The 20,736-nt window shown below is 41.6% G+C and overlaps 1 protein-coding gene across 15 annotated transcripts in view; it reads right to left on the reverse strand.

The window, feature by feature from the left end:
• SLC8A1 (solute carrier family 8 member A1) overlaps positions 1-20,736 on the reverse strand; it is a 445,070-nt gene that overhangs the window by 333,582 nt on the left and 90,752 nt on the right. For 13 of the 15 annotated variants that reach the window (XM_004711125.4, XM_045287004.1, XM_045287005.1 and 10 more), the window contains one exon: positions 10,696-12,527. In XM_004711125.4, the coding sequence (XP_004711182.1) occupies positions 10,696-12,494 (1,799 nt within the window). In that variant the 5' untranslated portion in view covers positions 12,495-12,527. Of the gene's footprint in view, positions 1-10,695; positions 12,531-20,736 lie in introns of all 15 variants that reach the window. The other 2 variants (XM_045287007.1, XM_045287006.1) reach the window with 1 other exon arrangement.

Genomic DNA, 20,736 nt, shown 5'->3' on the forward strand with positions numbered 1-20,736 from the left:
TTCTCCGCGGCTTGGCAGTTACATAGTCCTCCTCCACTTTGTGATCTGCTGTGGCCAGCCCATTTTGACACAATGACCCTGTCTTTGAAAACAAACTATGTTGGCAAGTGAAGAGAGTGTGCAGCCACTCACACAATGAGCTTTGAAAAATTTCATAGAGAAGTGGAATTGGAAGACAGTGGTATTGTTTCATTTTCCATGAACTTTTTGAAGCCACCCTGTGTGTGTGTGTGTGTTGTGAGTTTTTCTCTGCTGCCCTCCTATCTTTGCTTCTCTCCCTCCTTCCACTCTACCTTCCCTTTTCCTTTTGTCTTCTCTCCATCCCTTTCTGATGGCCTTCCTCCCCATCTTTGCCACCTCCCTGTCTACCCACCAACTTTCTCACTGGTTCTCTGCACCTCTCGGCCTCTCTTCGTTGCCCCCTCTAGTCTCACTGCTTGTGACCCACTCTGTCACTTCATTCTGATTTTCTCACTCTTGCAGCTGTACACAAAATGTAGATACATCAATATACCCATTAAACAGAATACCTCCCTCTGCCACTGACCCTGAGAGCTGCTGGAGCCCTGCCAAGTTTCCACCGATCTGAGATCCACACGACTCTGCACCCACTGGCCTGTGACCTTCCTGCATTTTGCATCAATGCACGCAGCTGCGGGAGTCTGAGGAGGGGCTTATGGACTCATATTGGAGTGACAGACCTGAGATGGACTGGGCTGGGATGCTGTCTTGTTATATAATTACTTATTGGAATAAAGCTTTCCCTTACACAATATGATTGTCACTGGATTTGTTTCTCTAGTCTACCCAGCCTAACAGACATGGGTCCCTTAATTTGTTCAGAACTGGTTTGTTTTATGGTCCACTAAGAATTAAACTGTATTCATGCAAAAAGGCCCTGTTTTTTCTTTCCCACCTTCCTCCTATTAAATAATAAATGTGTATGTGAGTATGTGCATCAGGAAAAGAAAGTACTATGAGGGGAACTGTTGCAAACTTTTCTTTTGAGACACTAATGAATTATATTTAAAACAATTAAAATGTATAAGTATAATTATAAACATATTACCAGTGAGTTTACTCCAAATAGGCTACCAAATGTTAACAAAAAAAACAAGCAAACTGCTTTGTGAAAAAATTAATTAGAAACACACCTTTACACTGAGAATGCATAAAATGTATATAAATTGTTAATTGGACAACCATCTAATATTAGGTAGAATTTTTTTTAATTGGTCTCATTCCCTAGAGAGACTGTAACTCAGAATCCAGAGTGACTTGGAATTGATTTTATAATATATATAACCATATATATATATATATATATATACATATACATATCTTATCCCAACTAGTAGGTATCCTTGGTTTTAAAAGTTACACTATAGGGATTCCGTAGTAAGTTAGAAGCCTTGTGACTCTCAACCTGAGCCCGGCACTAAGTGAAATAAGAATGCAACCCTTGGGCTCATGTGTATCATTCAGACCCATCAGGACTTTCTTTCCTGTTGTTCCCTTTAAAAAAAATAGCATAACTATCTATGGAAACTAAATAGACCAGGTTATTTCATTAACATCTGAATTATCAGAGATACGAAAAAACTCCCCCATCGCCCTCCGACTGCGTGCACTCGCTGAATCAGAAGAAACCTCAGGTGTGACTTTGGTTCTGTTTTTCCTCCTTGCCTCAATATCTCCAACTGTGACCAAGAAGCACAGTGCCTATCCAGGAATCTGACTCTGGAGACGCCGTAAGAAGGGGGAAATGTCAGCTAGAGTGCCAAGCCCCCAGCAGAAAGGCAGGAAATGAGAAGCAGTGTTTATTTAGCCTGGCTCTATAGTGAGGCAGCTGGAAAGGCCTGGGAAAAGAATGAGCTCTGGCTCACTCAACCTTTGGCAAATAGTTGAGTATTATGTAGGCTGCCAGGAGAGGAAACAAAGGAGATTTCCTACGATCTTACCCATACTGTTGCTTGTTTTCTCTACTAGGATCTGTTGGACTTCCCCACTACCATGGCAAAATTTGTAAGGCCATATGGGAAGGCAGTATCAAAAGTCCACTAGCTGCCACAGCTGGGTAGCTGCTCAGTCAGCACTTTCCAATGGATAGCCCCTCCTCCAGCTTACCCATGGGAGACATAGAGATGACCTCTGTTGCCCAGAGAACCATTGAGTTTCAGCTGTGCTCGCATCCTTTCTTGCCATCTGATCTGAGCCACACCCACCAAAGTTATAGGCCAAAGTTAATACTTGAGAGTTGTTTGACAATGACATTATAACAGAGACCTATAAGCTTTCCTAGCTCCAAAGAATGGCTGTCTAATGATAGGATCTCAGGCATCATGACGGACACAATAGAGATATTTTTACAGCCACAGCTCCCCAATCCACATGATATTACAACTCACAGGCAGTATTCTGTACCCCAGCTAGCAAGGACAGAGCTGCATAACAACACACAGCCTGATTGTATGTGTTGTACCCTCAAAAACACCCCTTTCATGACAAGTAATCACAGTTCATTCTCCTTCCCTACATTACTGGTGTCCTCATGAAAAGAAATCAAAGGAAACACTTTCCTGCTTCACAATTTGGTGGAAAATTTGCTCAAACTGGTATCACTACACTGACCACTTAGGAAATGGGATAAGAGTAGGAGGTAAAGTTAGTTAAGTATTCTTCAAGTGGGTAAAGTATCAAAGTCAATCAAAACCACTCTAGAAACTAAGGACTGATTCACAAAGGGCAAAATAAAATACCTACATCATTCTCCTAGAAATTGTATAAATCCCTTAGAATCTACACAAGGCAGGTGGCATACAGTTGTCAGGCAATATACCTTTTAAGTCAGACGCAGGGGTTCAAAAGGTAGAGCCATCATTCTTTAGAACTTTGGGGAAATTACTTTACCTCTAGCATATCACCTTTTCTCATATCACCTTTTCTCATCACCACATTTCTCATATGAGGAGGTACCCCCAAGACCTCTAAAAAGCTTCGCTGGGCAGAGCTTTCATAGTATGAATTTTGCCCACAAGGCAACTACCATGCAACTTGCTCTGAGTTAGTGCACCCAGTGGTGTCACTTGGCAAGGCTTTCTCTGGTCACTGTGAATTTTTTAATAAAAGCATTTTCACTCAAACCTCATTTTTTTTGTGATGGCCAATTTAAGATAGCAGTATGTGGCTGTGAAACTCTGTTTCCTGCCAGGGAAAAATGCTGTAGAAACTGTTGTGATGTTGAACACAGCTTACAAGGACAGCACTATGAAGAAAACAGTGTAGGAGTGTCTTTTCATTTCAAAAAAGGGAAACGTTGATTGATGACAAACCTCATTCTGGACATCCATCAACTTCCTGGACAGAAGAAAATGTTGACAAAATTCATGTACTTGTGCTCAAAGACTGACGACGGACCACTGAAGAGAAGAGGAGTTATCTGGACTATCTTGTAGCTCAGTTCCGCAAATTTTAATGGAATATTTGAAAATATGAAGAGTCACTGCGGACTTTGTACCTCAGGTTCTGACTGACCAGGAAAAAGAGCATCAACTGGAAACATGCCATTTTTTGAAAGAACAGCTCCAAAGTGACCCAGACTTTTTTCCAAGGTCATTACTGGAGACAAGACATGGTACTATTCTAAATATCCCGAAAGCAAATATCAATCAAGACAGTGGAAGACGCCATCGTCACCTTACCCCCCCCCCACCCCCAAAAGCTTGCCAAGTGAAATCAAAGATCAAGATGATGCTCATTTAATTCTTTTGATGTGAGGGGGATAGTGCACTTGGGGTTTGTTCCACCAGGTCAGACTGTTAATCAAGATTTCTATTTAGAGGTTTTGAAAAGTTTGCGTAACAGTGTGTGACCCAAAAAAGGGCTGGTTTGTGACAGACAGGGGATTGGTTTCGCCACCACGGCAAAAAATATCATGCCTCTCTTGTCCCATATACCTTACTCACCTGACCTTGCTCTGTGTGACTTCTTTTGGTTTCCTCAAATGAAGAGGAACATGAAAGGACAGCGATTTGACGGCATAGAGGAGTTGAAGAGAAAAAAAGAGAGAGTTGCTGTCAGCCATTCAAACAGATGAGTTTGAAAAATGTTTCCAAGAATGGAATCGCAGATTTGACAAATATATCAAGTGTAATGAAGTACTTTGAAAGTAATAAGGCTGTTTTGTTAAAAAAAAAAAACGTTTTCTTGGGTTCCACTCATATATTGTTACAATACCCAGTATGTTAAAAAAGTATTTGAGAGAAGTCTTGGAATGCAGTAGGCTCTCCAATAACAGTGGTCCTTTAAATTTTGCTTCTATTCATTCCACCGAAGAGATTCCAACACAATAATCCCATAGAGACGTTCTCAGACTGTTTCAAACACCCTCAGAATGGTTTAAAATTTCAGAAATGAAAATGAACATTCACTGAGCTGATTATTAGTTTTGACAACCCATCCTCTTTATTGCAATTATGCTACATTTACCATAATATGACTGATCTTAAAATACACATCTCATGTTCCTTTCAATTATGTCCCTGATCTCCAAAAGCAAATGCAAATATTTTGTCCAAAATTAAAACTTCTCTATGGCTTACACTAATGTCTTCATAATGATGTTTGTGCTTATTATGTACGATTTTGTTATCTCTCATTATAGAGCTCAAGGAGTATATTTGTTCTATTTTCTGCATAACAATTAACCCAGGGCTAGGCACAAACCAGTGGGTTATTAAATATGTGTTGATACATTAAGATGTAAATTACCCTCTTGCTCTAACTGATGAAGCCATCAGCCTCCATGTAAATGGCCTTGAATCTGGTCTGAGATGAGAGCTCATCATTCAAACACCACGATAGGAGTCAGAATCAACTCAATGGCAGTGAGCCTGGATTTCGGATAGGGTGTCTAAAACAACTGAGCTCTTTTGGTGATGTCGGGTACGCACTAGACTACTGACTCACTACAAGGTCCCCAGCTCAAACCCACCAGCTGCAGTACAGGTCAACGATGAGACTTTCTGCTCCTGTCCAGAATTACAGCCTCAGAAATCCTATACAGGGTGGCTATGAATCAGAATTGATACAATAGCTGTGTGTTTGGTTAAAAGTGTGTCTAAAAAGTGACCGGACTGCACTGATGGCCAAGTTTTGGACTGGTAAAAACAAGGTAGGCAGTTCAAATCTATCAGCTCCTCTGTGGGAGAAAGATGAGACTATGGGCTCTGGTAAAGATTTACAAGAAATAGACAGGGTGGGGAACCTCTGGCCCAGGAGCCAAATAAGACCTGTGAAATCATTGATACCAGCTAATTTCCCAGGCCTCATCAAAGGGAAGCAGTTCCAGCTATCACATTAGGGGCGACATAATTGTTTGATCAGTATGGCCAGCAAATGATGTGATCAATATTCAAATGGTCCTTGGCAGAAAAAAGGTACCCCATCTCAGCTTATAGGGATGTCCTCAGTCAGAATCAACTTGATGGTAGTGGGTAATATGCCCAAACTATTGAAATTCATTTGCTAAGAGAAAATGTCTTGACAAAATTGACATATTACTTAGGAAAATGCTACATCACCATAAAATATTGTTTCCAGCTCTAAAATAGAGGTAGATCCCAACTTACAATGATCTCAATTTGTTATAAACTACAATTATTGCATACTATACACACTGCTGCCATGCATAATTTACTGATGCCATCACATGTGGAAATTAGTCTGAAGCCTTTCCTACTTCCATAGACAAATGAAGGTCAATTCTACAAAGATACTGATGATACCAAGCAATAGTTATGAAAACTGAAACAAAGTTGGGTATTTGACTAATGTCAGAACTGTTTTTGATGCAGTATTCAAACAGACCCCCGTGTAAATCAGGGAAACATGGTAACTTTTATGAAGCAGTACCAATTAATTGCATAAAAACTAAATCCTGACTATAAGGGACTCGAGGTACTAATATTAATAGCATAATTGTCTATCGTCATTTTCTCTCATATTTTTATCATTTTTGACACCCACACCCTCAAACAGAAGTGTTATTTTGTTCATTTCAAGTTTGTTTTTGGTTTTCTTTTGTTTTTAACACATTGCTTCTTCTTTTTATGTAAGTTTCTTGTGGGAGGGGACTTCAAAAATTCATAGGTATATTCTATTATGTTTTAATCCCATTTTCCTATAAACTTCTTGAAGCTCCTTCATGTGACACATCTCGTTTTACTCTCAGCACTGAAATTCTATTTTTTTGTGTGTGTGAGTCAGTGAGTGAGTGAGTGAGAGAGGGGGTGAGTGAGGGAGGGATTTAGTGAGAGTGAGTGAGGGAGGGAGAGAGTGAGTAAATGAATGAATAAGAGTGACTGAGGGAGTGAGGGAGTGAATTAGTGAGAGAGTGAGTGAGTGAGTGAGTGAGTGTGAGTAAGAGAGTGAGTTCTGAAATTCTATTTTATATATGTAGGTGTTACTTTCTTCAACCCTCGAAAGCCTGACAGTAATCCTATTACTATGAAGAATGAACGCAAAATATTTATCTTTCTGGAAGCGTAATGCTAATATTCCTATAGAGTTATGCAATACTAAAATCTTATTCAGCATAATATTTCTATAAATTGTGACATATTTAGTGTCAGAGAGCTACATTTGTTGAAATGTCTCTCATATAATCTTTCTTAAAGTTAATGAAGTTACAGCTATGACTCAAAATGTAATATTTATAAAAAACAAAATCAATATTGGACAGGCTCAGTGTTTAGTGATTTATGCTTTGGCTAGGAGCCTCCAGTAAACTGATTTACTAAACAAAATGTTATGCAAAACTTCAGTCTTTTTTGTTTGGTCTCTGCATTTTAGATATACTGTAGTGAAATGTCCAAGACCATTTAAAGTTTCTTCTAAAATTATATAATTATTGAACTAGAAATAATTAACTTTATATGAATTTATATGTTAATTCACCTTAACATTTTTCCAGGACACTCAAACTAATGGTTCATCTCGGAAGACCAAACAATACTGTCTTAATAGGCAATACCACTAAGCTAGCGTCATTACAGAACAATGATTAGGGACACTTCAATAGTTATAAAAAACTTGGTGGATTTCACCCACCAAGCCACAAGTCCAAATGGCACACTCTTCATTTATTTTTTATTCGCTGTTACCATTTAGACAGAAATCCCGGGGGACGTCTAGATTAGCTGGCATGGTTTTGGTATTTGTTATTGATGGAGCTTATGTAAAGCATTTGCTAGCTGTTAATTATGTCTATTTAATGGACTTTGCATTGTGATTTTAAAATATTTTATTGAGAATCCATTGGCGTAGAGGGACTACATATCATATATCAATATATTTTCTCAATCTCATATTTTGATTTTTTTAAAAGGGCAAATTAAGATAATTGAAATTGTTTAGGTCAAAAAAAGTGACTACCAATGGATGGACATATGAATTGTGATAAGAGTTGTATGAGCCCCCAACAAAATGATTTATTAAAAAACAAAGTGACTACACGGGCAGGGACAACCTTATATTTATATTTACCTAGTTTTATCTACATGAAAATTAACATCAAAGCTTAGAAACCTATCCTGCTCTCCAGGCCAGTATCTGAAGAATAAAAACACTGTGCTGCCTCTTCGTCGCCATCCCTGAGCAAATTAGCACACATTTGTACCCAGATTAGTGGCTCCTTTCTTTATACTACATCACCTTAAAATCCAGGCTGTGGCAAGAACCTCTTTATGCTGCTCTGGAAAGAATAATAAATTCTGGCTTTCCACACAGAAAAAAATTTTTAATAAGATTTCACCATGTAGCAGGGGTTTCAAAAAGTTGTGTAAAAATTTCATTATCTTTTACTATAATTTTCCAGGATTATTTTGAAGCCACATTTAGAGAGAGAAAGACGGGATTTTCTATTCCCATAAGGAGTTTACAATCTCTGAACATCAAAGAAGCAGTTCTACCCTGCCCTATAGGATTGCTATGAGTCGGCATCAACTCCAAGGTGGTGAATTTGTTCATTTGTTTGTATTTAAAATGAGAGAAAGATGAGGCTTTCTACGCTCCTAACTACAACCTTGGAAACCCACAGGGGCAGTTCTGCTCTGTCTATAGTGTCAGTATGAGTCAGAATTGACTAGATGACAGTGAATTGGGGGTTTGGGAGTTTCCTATTTAATAAAGCTCTGTGGTGTCAATAGGCCCATCTAATGCATCACACGTTTTCAAGAATATTGTATCTCAAGAAAAACAGAAATTAGGTGAGCAATTATTTGAGTCCACATAATTCAACGCCACTGCATGACAACAAGCTCTCTTTACCTTGAATATAAATACGTAGATCTTGCATTGGAGACAATCACCAAAGGTGAAATGACCTATAATATTCACAGTTTCTAAGCAACCAAATAAAGTCATACAAAATCAATAGCTCTATTAAGCAGATGCAACAGCTTGTTAATTGTACCATTCTAAGATGTCAAAATGAAAACCTTTTAAAATTGAAACTTGGTGAAGAAAATGAAATGCTGGATGGTAAACTCCTTCCACTTAATGGATGAAATGCTTTGCCTTTCCAAAGTCTGTATACTTCGTCAATAAAATATGGTAAGAATTTTCTAGAATCAGAGGCTGGCACTTGATCTAACTTCCCTAACTCCATGGACAGAGATACCTCCAGTTGATTTCTCCAATTCTTACCAATTGTCACAAGAAATTTAAATTTCTAAAGTTAAAATTTGGCAAAATTCCTTCCTCAGCAACAGTAAAATCCACTTAAATTTCAAAACGTGAATATTTTAAAGGAAGCTTGGCCAAATAAATTACTCCATCAAATCACTGTCAGCCCCTACCCCCCACCCCTTCTGAACGGTGCCCAAAAGAAAGTTATTTAACTATGGTTTGGTAAAACTCCAAGACAGCAGCGTAGATAGGGAACTCATTTCATAAGTAAACAAGTACAGAGCCATTGTTCTTAAGAGAAAAAGAACACATCTCCAAGAGAAAAATATCCTAAGTAAAACAAAATGTTGTTATATTTTAGAGCCCCTCACTTGAGTTCATTGAAAACAGACAATACCCTTGTAACGGCCTGCAAGCCACCTTTCTGTGGATGACAAGTGCTGTCTTAAGCAGCAGGATCCAGTCATTAGGAATGATTTGAAACAATACAACGGGAATGACTCCTTCACATAGGAATAAAGTCCGTGTCTTGACATCAGCAGGATCACACTGAACGAAAACCCTTTGGAAAAATCCTTGTGGATTGTGCAGGACGATCAATGGCTGTGAATCACCATCTTTCAATCAAATAAGTGTCCCAAGAAAATACATCTCAATAAGTGAAAGTGAAACACCCTAAGAACTCATATAAAATAGGCATTTTATATTACCACACACCCCCCCCACTCCAGAAGATAGGTATTACCACCCCAGTTTGGCTGGATTTCTTTAAGATATTGTATTCTGATTGCTCACCTCTACAATAGGCCATGAAAGAGATGTTAGAACATTGGAACCACTTTTCCTGTCATTTTCCTAAACCTTCAGTAGGAAACTTTCACGGAAATCATACTCACCCTTTGACACATTACTTGCCATCATCATAAAAGTTGACTTCAGAATTAGTTTCTATGTTAGATATGTTTCTTACTTGTCACTCCTAAATTGCCAATCCTTAAAGCAACATCATTTTTATCTATCTTAGCGTTCTTTGTTGCACTGTCAACATTATAAATAGGGCCTTATATTCCTTCTTTCCATCCTCCCTTCCTCCCTTCAATCCTTCTTTTCTTCCTTCTCTCCTGCTAATCTGGCCATTGTCCACAGGCTCAGATTTTCCGGTCTAGATGAGGTGAGAGGAGTGAGTGCAGTGCCCTTTCTAGGCACCGAAGGAGGCTCGGCTCTCTACTGGCTCAACTAGGTACCCCATGTTAAAGAAACCACGGATACAGTGTCATAGTCAAGTGCCAATAGAAAGATGATTGTCCCCCAGTTCTTCTTTCTGGTCAGCTCTCTGTAAATAAAGGTGCTTGGATAGAACCTCATGTACCTCTCCATCACCAGCTGAGTCGGGTAAAAAGAACCAAGAAGTGCTATAAGGTTTTCCCAAGCTGGCATAAAGCTGGAGAAAGAAAAAGTAAATAAAAAAGCAGGCTTGGGCATCATATCACATTACACATAAGCATTTGAGCAGAACCATTATCTTAAAATGTCACAAAACCACAGATAACATTAATAGAAATATTTCCTTCCAGTTCTGGTAGCCAAGGAATTCTTTGCATTTATTTCCTCTTTGTGATTTCCCAATATGAATTCAACAATTAAGATAGGGACCTTATTTTTACGTCTTAAATATTCCTTCTGTGTATGTATTACATAATTCAAAATAGAATAAAAAAGTGTCAGTCTCATAAGCAGTCTGGTAAATTCTGCCACAATAATTGCTCTGTGATCATGTGTGTAAAGCAGGTGAAGGCGTCAAAGGAAATGAAAGATCCCAGTGTCAAATCAATTCATATTAATTCGGCGATCTCTGTGGATAACCACATATTGAAGAGTGGCACTCAAGAAAGGATTGGTCATTTGAAAGCAGGGTTGTATCATCGATCACTCCATTCCTCACTCGCGTCAAATAAACTTTCACACTCCCATGCATGCCCAACCACAAATATGAAAAAGAGAACTTACACAATTTCATCATTCTGGAACTCGAGTTCTCCACACGTGTCCTCAAAGTCCTCTCCTCCACCTCTGGCAGTCCCTTCAATGGTTTTGTAAGGAACGATAACATTTCCTCGTGCTCCGGACGTTCTCAAAACTTTCACCTCCATGATGCCAATGCTCTCACTCACGTGTGTCATGGGCTCCTCAAACGTGAAGATGCCAGCATGGTCGTCATCAAAAATCGTCACCGTGGCAGTAGAGGGCGAGCCGAGACAAGCCAGTGCGGAAATGTGATTGGCTTCCAGTATGCCATCTTCTGAAGCTTCCAAAGACACTTTGACATTGCTGAGGTGCACGAGGAAATTCTCATCCTCCTCAAAGATGTCATCATCGATGATGCCAACTCTGATTTCCTTCTGAGTCTCCCCAGGCTTGAAGACGACAGTGCCTTCAGTGAACTCATAATCGGATCCAGCATTGGCTGTGCCATCCTCGGTTCTGAAGTCAACGAAGACCGTGTTGGTCAAGTCACCACCTCTGCGCATTATGGTCAGGGCAACAGTGCCACAGTTCTCCAGACACTGATAGGTCCCTTGCTCAAAGAAGACCTTACTCACCGGCTCATTTTCTGCCACTTCAGGGTTGAACTCTTGCATGCTGACGGCTTTCCTTGCCTGGTCAGCTGCGTGCCGCTTCAAAATGTTGCCAGCTCCGGTCATCAAACGAGTAGCCTGAATACGGTAAAATGCTCGGCTCTTTTGCTGCTGACTTAGGACTTGGTAGTTAGCTAATTCTATCAGCTGCTCGATTTCTTTCTCGGGATGCTTCTGCTTGAGCTCCTTCAGAATCCTAGCCATTTCTCGCCTCGCCTCTTCATCATCTTGGTCCCTCTCACCAACCTCCAGCACCAAGGCACCATCCAAGAAGTTTTCCACATGAGAATTGACCACTTTCCCATCCATCTCAATTTCAGTCTTGGAAGACGGCCTGTCTCCTTCGTGTTCAATAATCATCCCCCTCTGTTTGCCAGCCCGATACCTCTTGTAGACGTATTTGTAAAACAGAAGCCTCCGATCTGCTACCCAGGCGAACACCACACAAATGGGAAAGAAGAAGAAGGTGAGCAAACCTTCCCAGACTTCCACGACGCCAGGGGAGATGACAGACAAAATAAGGTAAAGCCAGGTATAGGCAAATATGCTCCAGGCTGCGGTCACAAAGAACACACGCAGATGCTTAATCTTCCTGGTCTCTCCATCAGGGACCACATAAACGCAAAGGGCGATGATGATGAACATATTGAAGGCAGCACTTCCCACAATGGTACTAGGACCCAGGTCTCCTGCATTGAAATTGTGGCCACACACTTCAATGACGGAGAGGAGAATCTCGGGAGCCGAAGAGCCCAGGGCCATCAAGGTGAGATTAGACACGGTCTCATTCCAGATCCGGACCGTCGTCTTGGTGGTCTCTCCATTGGGTTTCTTGATGGTGATTTCTTTTTCTTGAGACGTAATGACCTCTATGGAGGACATGAACCGATCGGCAATGATAGATACTCCGAGAAACATGTAGACCATGGCGACAAAATACACCGTCGCTCTCGCAATTTTGTCCCCGAAAGAAGGGTCTTGTGGCTCCCAAATGGGTAAAATCACCCCTTTCTTGCAGATATATGAGCCGGTACATTCACCAGTGTTGTTTGCTTCTCCTTCCATTTCACTCTCAGCATGTATTTGGTCCAGATGGGAAAATAAGAGAGCCACGATGGCTAGGAGATGAAATCCCATGGAAAAGGTGGGTGAGAGACTGAATGGCAACATTTTGTAAAATGATAGACTTCCAACTGTCCCAACCTACTGAGAGAAATAAGAGAGGGGAAGGGTGAGAGAGAAAAAAATCATATCATTAGAACAAAGTCCAAAGCATAATGAATTTTTTTCTCATGTACCAATAGTCTGGTATTTTTTTTTTATCACCACAACATCTATGGCAAAGAATCATTACTCTTTGAAGATGCCGACTATTACACAATGCTGTGTAAATTCCTTGTAAGCTCTGCCTGTGGATTTTCTACAAGCAGTCCCCCTCACTGAGTCTAATACACAATTGACTTACTGTATTAGAAAATAAAAGATCAATTTTAGCCATCCCTTGTTGGCTACACATTTGTCCATGTTATTAGGCAATAAGTAGGGGGGGGGGGAGTTGAAGCACTATAAATAACATTCTCCTTTCTGCTAAAGTAGATTTTCTCTAAATTTCTGGTTAATACATCACCACTCAACAACTATGTTGTTGCCAAAAATCATTTTATTAAGATTGATGTATGGAAATTAAGACTCTTTGAAAAACTGTACAATCAAAAATCTGGTGCTCATCTTTAGTTCTATAATGTACCTTACACGAGATTTCCTGGAATCGTGTCCTATTGCTCCTACTTATTTGAAATACATAGAATTCATTCAAGCTTGTCCTGCAATCAAAGTTCAATGGCATTCATTCTTGAAATAAAAACCTGCTATGATGCAATATTTCTGCATTTAAGTACAGTTTTCAAAAACATGTTTGAAAGAACACATTCCCTACTAATTTTTAGCAAGCCAAGTTCTCCTGGTGCCTTAGCAGCTGGGCATCATATCACACAAGCATAGCTATTCATATCTGCATACAGATACTGCTTTAAAATCCGAGAGCTGTCCTCAAAAGGAAAGAGACAACCCCGGACTGATCTAGCTGTGGGACAGGTGTATGAGGCTGCGAGTCTAAGGAATCGCTATGACCAGCCACAGCTTCCATATCCCTGCGGCAATGTCATATTTGTCAGGGTGGTTTTAAAACGTGTATTCGTTCTCACGAGGGTTCCTGTGAGCAAGAAATGCAGAAACAATCATTCCATCAAAATAAGTCAATGCAGCACACTGACAATAACCACGAAGCACGCGGTTGAAGAAGTGCAGTTGGGAATTCGGGACATAGCAACAGTCATTTGGCAGCAAAAAGCTGGATGGGCGAAGCAGCAGATGCAACCTCTTTTTACCCACCAAATCCTCCAAAATTCAACCGTGACCAATCCTCTACCCCCTCTGTTCCCAGGACCTGGGTAGACACTAAGTAGAAGGAGGCATGTTCCAAGTCAGAGTAATTCTGCTCCGCAAATCCTGCAGGGAAACCAGTTGTCCAAGGAGAGAAAGGGGAAATCCAAAGCAGTCCTGAGCCTTAACAGAGTCCTGTATCTGGCAAAGAGTCCGGCAGCTGAGGCTGGAGGAAAGCTGCCCTCATACTCCTCCAGCTCCCTAGCATATGGCCTACACTGAAAACAACCCCAGGACACAGGAGAGCCTCCTAGCCCTGAGCAGACTGGCAACCCCTCAGAGTTTGGTTTATCACTGTTGAAAGATAAGCTTCTCTGGCAATTTTCCCATACTAAGGAAGGCAATGAAATCTTGAGCGTTGTTGTGGTAGAATTGCAATCTAAGTAAAAGGCTGAAAGCATAGCAGAAGCAAGTTTTTAAAAATATACAAAAGGCCATGGGTCATTCCCTAGATTGGGTGGGTTGAGTGAGCTCCATGAAAAACAAGATAGCAATCAATCATTCTGCAAGTCTAATAAGTGTAACATATTCAACCATTGACTCCACAAATATTTACTGAATGTGTATGCATACTTTAAAATGGCCTCACCAGCGAGACTCTCTTACTGGTGCAGGGACTTCATCAGGGAATAAAAGGAAGTTCCTGTCCTCAGTGAGTTTATATTCTAATGGGGAAGAAACAATCAAAACAATACAAATATCAGATGCAAAAATGTGCTCTAGTGAAGGGGATAAAAAGCAACTCAACCAGGACAGGAAGTGTGTGTGTGTGTGTGTGTGTGTGTACATGACATATGTAATTTCATTTTGTATCATTAATAAAGGCCTCTCTGATAAGTTATTTGATCAGCATCTTAAAGGAAACAGAAGATCAGACTTGCTAAATCAATGTAGGAAGATAATTCCCAGCCAGTACAAAGGTTCTGATGGGAACTGAGTGTTGGCAGAGTCTGGGAACCACAGAAAAGAGAATGCAGTAAAAGAGCAATGAGTGAGAGACAGCAAGGTTCCGGAGCTGAGATGCAGTGGGACTCGATCGTGGTGGGGAGAGGGGATTGTTTAGATCACTGTCACACGGGTTTTGTCACAAAGAAGATCATGTGGGGAATTGAACATAAGTTAGACACAATTGACTCTCCTTTTAAAAGTCTCCCTCTGCTTGTTCAATGGAGAGTATAATGTAGGGGCAGGGGTCAAAACAAGGAGACCCGATTTTGCCTATTGGTAAAATAGATCTGATTTATACAAGATCCCACTACCTGCAAATGTATAAAATGAATGATGCAGTAGAGATCTAACATTGACGAAGGAGAAGCAAATGTGTAGGGACCTCTGGAAAGAAAGCGACTTACCGTGTCCTGGGGCATGTAAGGGTCAAAAAGTTAAATGTTTGCTCAGAGAGAGTAGTACTGAAGAGAGACGGAGATTTATATCAGATCCCACTTATGGAAGATATATAAAATGAATTGTTCAGTGGAGATCTAAAGTTTACACAGGAGGCCACAGTGGTGGCATATTGGACTGCTAACCACAAAGTCAGTAGTTCGAAACCACCCATTACTCCAAGGGAGAAAGATGAGGCTTTCTACTCCCATCAACAGTGATGGGCTCTGAAACACCCAAGTGCAGTTCGACCCTCTCCTCTGGGGTTGATAGGAGCTAGAATCAACTCAGTGGCGGTGAGTTTGGTTTTGAAATAGAAATTCAAAACTATGCGTGTCTCAAAGACTGATCTAATGGACCACTCTGTTCAAATGGTATCATTCCATTCCTCACATCCTTGCCAAATGGAACTTCCTAAAGTGCAGAGCTGAGTCTTTTATTCCACTGAAACCGTCCACTGGGTGCCAATGGTACCCCAGAACAAAATCCGAAGTCCTCAAAAGATGATGCAAGACCTCTCAGGACCTGCTCTCCCGCTCCGAGCTCCAGAACATCAAGACTTTCTGTTCCCCACAAAAGAGAACACTTTATCATTTCCAGACCTTTGAAAGAGGTTGTTTTCTCTGCTTCACACAACTTTCCTTTGTCTGTGTTAGAAGCTATTTCAAAGGGTCACAATAGCAAATCACAGTCTAGCACTTGGGAGAATCAGGAAGGACTCTAGGATCTAACTCTTAAATCCAGTCACTAACCACAGTGTCATTACACCCAAAACGTACAACAACAGTACTGCTTGCTGTCACTGTGTGTCGCACATTCCTAATGCTGCCACTCCCATTACAGACCGTGTGGCCAGGGACTCCTGGAACTGGACAATGCTCAACAGCCCTAGGCATAGCCCTCAGAAGCCGTTGTCATGGGTTCATTTTGGCAGATAAGATCATTGAGGTCAAGTCGATGAATGAAACATGTGGAAAGTCGTGCAGGTAGGCAATTATTTTTACTGAACTATTAAACTATTGAACGGTTCACAGCCTAGTCCATCTTCAAGGATGGTATCATTAACTTCTATTTTATATTAGCCCCAAACGTGCAAGCATGGAGTACTACTAAAGTACTCTTGAAGAACTACTGGACTTTGGCTTGGGAAAGCCCATTGAAAGCTTCTAAGCTTCCAGACAGGATTAGGTGGCTCTTGTGAGCAATAGTCCTATGGAAGGATTCGAACAGTCTAGCTTTTATCTTAGAGATTAGAGACTCAAACCATTAAGTATCGATAACTGCAGTACAGCACGTGGGCTGGCATGCTGTAGAGACTGCTGCCTTCTATTATATGATCCATTAACAACTGTCTGGCAACCTCTTCGTGCACACACTGCTAGTGCAACCTCCTAGGTCAGCAAGAAAAAGCTTTGCCCTTCACCCCTGTGTATGAGATGCACATGAGGGGACGTGTGTTAGTCTGGGTACTTTAGAGAAACAAATCCACCAAAACTCATATATAAAAGAGATTTTTATATAACGGTTAAGTGCACATCAAGAAAACATCCCAACCCAGTGTTGCCCAAGCTCACCAATCCACAAAGTCCTCCTCCATCTCACAAAACACACCCAATGATGCCGACTGCAGGAGGAAAGCCAAATCAGTGGACATGTAAGCATCTCAGCACTGACAGAGGTCTCCACAAAGCTGCTCCAGCACCCAAGGCTGCATCAGGGTAGGTCCATGTGGCTTCTCCTCGGAGATGTCTTGCAGGAAGTGAGCCTTGCCAGCTGAAGCAGGGAACTGTCTAAGGCAGCTGCACTCTGGTCCGACCATCACAAAGCAAGAGATCTGAGAACTAAAAGGGCGAAGCTCACCAAGCCATTTATCCCTCCGCCCTTCAATTAACCCCATGTGTGTTTATCGACCAGGTTGGCACAATAAACTAACTACCTCAGGATGGATCAGCAAAAACTCATCAATACCAGAGAAAATGAAGGCGCGGCAAACTTTCACCATGTTCATAAGGTGGAAGCATTATGCCCGGTGAGATTAGTGAGCATAAAACACTGATAAAACTTATCAGCAATGAAGTGACTGGAGAGAAATTAAATTTGGATTGATAAAACTATAACCTAGTGAATGGTATTTCAGCCAGTGGGCTTCCGTTTATTTATTTTTTTTCAATCATGACAGAACGCAAACATTTGCAGAAATGTGAATTGTATGGTATCTAAATGTTACTTCTTTCTTCATCTCATCATCCCCATCCTCTTAGGGAAGGTCTTTCCCCAGTCATTGGATTCAACATTTCTACTTAATCATCCCCACCCTCTCCTTTAAAAGGCCAGGTAGTACAATGGGTAAGCCCCCTGATGCTAAGTGAAAGGTTGGTGGTTCCACTCCATGCAGCAACTCTACAAGAGAAGGAACTGACCACCCACTGGTAAAATGTATCAATTCCGCCCAGAAATCCCTACAGAAGCTGTTCTTCTGTCACGTGGTTCGCCATGAGTCAGAGAGGACTCAAAGATGCCTAAGAACAACAGCAGCAACCTGCTTCTGAAATATCAATCTCCATACAAATAAAGCGGGAAGATGAGAAAGAGGCTGTGGGAATGAATGCTGGTCCACTGCCTGACTCTCCTAATATTCTCCTGAATCGCCCCGAGGCTTAAGCAAAAGGCTAAGTGTCTACCCCAGGCACAAGCAAAAGGTATTTACTTCAGACCAACTCGTAGATCTATGGCCGGTTCTGAGCAATAGCTACTATCTCAACCAAATAAGTCTTCAGCACAGTTGGAAGACCCCAATATCATCTGCGTTCTATTTTTTTTTAAATAAGGCAAATGATGCCAACACCCACAGATTATATACCAGCCTGCTACTGACAAAAGATAGTAAAAAGATAGCTAGCTCAAAAGTAAGTCCAACCACCTGTAGTAAAAGGAGAAGTCACAGTTCTAAAGAATGAAAAGACTATCTGCAAGACTGGTCTTTATCTACCTCCCACAGAATAGAGGACTCAATGGAAATTTGGCAGCAAGTGTCCAACATCTGTGGCAGAGCAGCCTGTTCCTTGCTGGCAGCTGCAGCCAGTTGTGACTAGCAAGAGAAAAGGATGCAGCTGACATCCCCAAGAAGCCCAGGGTCTTCGTTCCTTCTGTTGACTGGCAACTGGGACCATTCCAAGTAACTGCTTGACTCCTTCAATAAGATCGGGACTTTTCTTCTATGTCCTTCTCACTGACTGGAAGTCTTAAAGCAAAGGAATCCATCTGTTTTCCAGGTAAAGCTAAGGCTGCCATAGATCATTATTCATAACCGAAGCAAGCATGTCCAAATGCTTCTAAACAAATGGATGATGCCAGAGGACGACTTCCTCCTTGTCAAACATCCCCTCTATTATGCAATGACTGCTCGGACCCTCTACCTCGGGCCATTAGACCACAGTGACCCTTCCTGCTGTACTTTCTGCTCCTTCTCCCTTCCCACCCCCCTTCCTTGCTTTCTTCTTCCATTTGCTCTTTGCTGCCTGCTAAAATGGGACAGGTCCTAGAGGGATGCCCTGAGAGGTGATGTGAAGGACTGGGGCCTTTCAGCTTGAAATTCCAAGGCACAGTTGATTGGAGTTGGGCTCCTATCCTGTAGCAGAAAGCATCCCACAATCTTTGAACAAAGAGAACCACTGGGATAAGGACCAGGTGATGGCTGCCTCTCCTCCAAAACAAAACAAAACAAAATATGGATTAAGATTGGAAGGTAATAAAGAAATCACTAATAAGCCAAAAAGCGCACCCTCTTGGTCCTTTCTCTTATTTCATTTTTCTACATAGCACCTATTAATCTCAGGTGTCATATAGTTTACTTCTGCTTCTTAAACTTATTTGTTTTCACACTGAGGTAGTTAGTTTATTGTGCCGACCTGGTCAATAAACACATGTGGGGTTAATTGAAGGGTGAAGGGATAAATGGCTCTGTGACCCTTGCCTTTCTAGCTCTCGGGTCTCTTGCTTTGTGACGGTCGGACCAGGGTGCAGCTGCCTTAGCCAGTTCCCTGCTTCAGCTGGCAAGGCTCACTTCCTGTAAGACATCCCCAAGGAGAAGCCACATGGACCAACCCTGATGTAGCCCTGGGTGCTGGAGCACCCGTGTGGAGACCCCTGCCAGTGCTGAGATGTTACACATTCACTGACTCGGCTTTCCTCCTATAGTCGGCATCATTGGGTGTGTTTTGTGAGATGGAGGAGGACTTTGTGGATTGGTGTGGGACATATGGGTTAATGTAGGACTTCTGGGCTTCGGCAGGAGTGGATTGGGATGTTTTCTTGATGTGCACTTAAGCTTTATATAAAACTCTCTCTTACACATGAGTTTCTGTGGATTTGTTTTTCGAAAGTACCCAGACTAATACACACATTTATCAAAGTGAGAGGGTTTCAAAATATTCATGGAAAAATGTATCAATTACCCTTTTCCATGTACATTTTAAAGGCCCCTCATACATATTTAATAATTTACTTACAAATTCTGCTGGTGACCTTTCCCTTCCCACGAGCAGCCATTTTTTGGCACAGGCCCTCTTATGCCAGTCCTACCTAGCCAAGATCTTCCAGAACGCCAAGGTCATCTGCGGAGCTGAGAGGGCCCTAACACTTTGGACATGCTCAAAGAAGCCCATCCTCCTCTCACTCCAACAAACTAAAAAGTGAATTCGTTAAACAAAACTAGTGAGCACCTTCATTATCGGTGCCCCATGAAAGGGAAAACATGATAAAAATTAAAGAGATAAATATGGACTCTGCATACTGTAGATAGGAAGTAGCGCACTAGAGAAATCGAGTCTCCCAAAGGTAACTAAAGAAGAACTCAAAGAGAAGATGCCCTGAAACCTTGGCTTACTTGAAGTCAGCTGGAATGGGCTTCAAATCCACCATCACAGAGCCCCAAAGCAGGGCAGGGCTCCACGCCGAGCATCTATAACAATAATGACGGATGCCATTTACTAAGCACTTGCTGACTCGGCTACCCTCCTCGTCCTTTCTGGGGAAAAAAGACCTGGGGCCAGGTAGCTCCTTTGTCTTCATTTTACCCATGAGAAGTAGAAATAGTTCAGAAAAGTGGGCTGGAGTCACGAAGATGGACTACAAAACTCAGATTCTCCATCCAAGCTTTTGGCATCATTGTATAATGACGTCCCAGGCGGCTTGGTGGCCCTGTGGTGAAGGACTCCGTGGTTCAGAGAAAGGTCCACTGTTGGAGCCCAGCAGCTGCTCCGCGAGAGAAAGAGCTGGCAGTCGTCAGAATGCACTAAACAGCGATAGGTTTAGTTTTCATTGTAACTTCGAAGCCATGAGCTGACTGTTCTCAGAGGCAATGACAAGAATCTCCCCTCAGCTGTCCTTCCTTCCCGCCTGAGTCCATGACAGTAGGTGGCATGTGGCACCTCAGAAGAAAGGCCTGGAGACCTTCCTGGGAAAAGGGAAGTAAGTCACGGAAAATCCAGGGAGCACATTTCTACACTGAACACATGGGGTCTCCAAGAGTCCCAACTAAATGGCCTGCACCAACTGGTTCACATCATTTCCTCAAGGTCCTCTGATA

This window comes from Echinops telfairi, unplaced genomic scaffold, assembly GCF_000313985.2.
Source record: "Echinops telfairi isolate 266 unplaced genomic scaffold, ASM31398v2 ScPeMD7_10;HRSCAF=50, whole genome shotgun sequence".
Taxonomy (NCBI): Eukaryota; Metazoa; Chordata; class Mammalia; order Afrosoricida; family Tenrecidae; genus Echinops; species Echinops telfairi.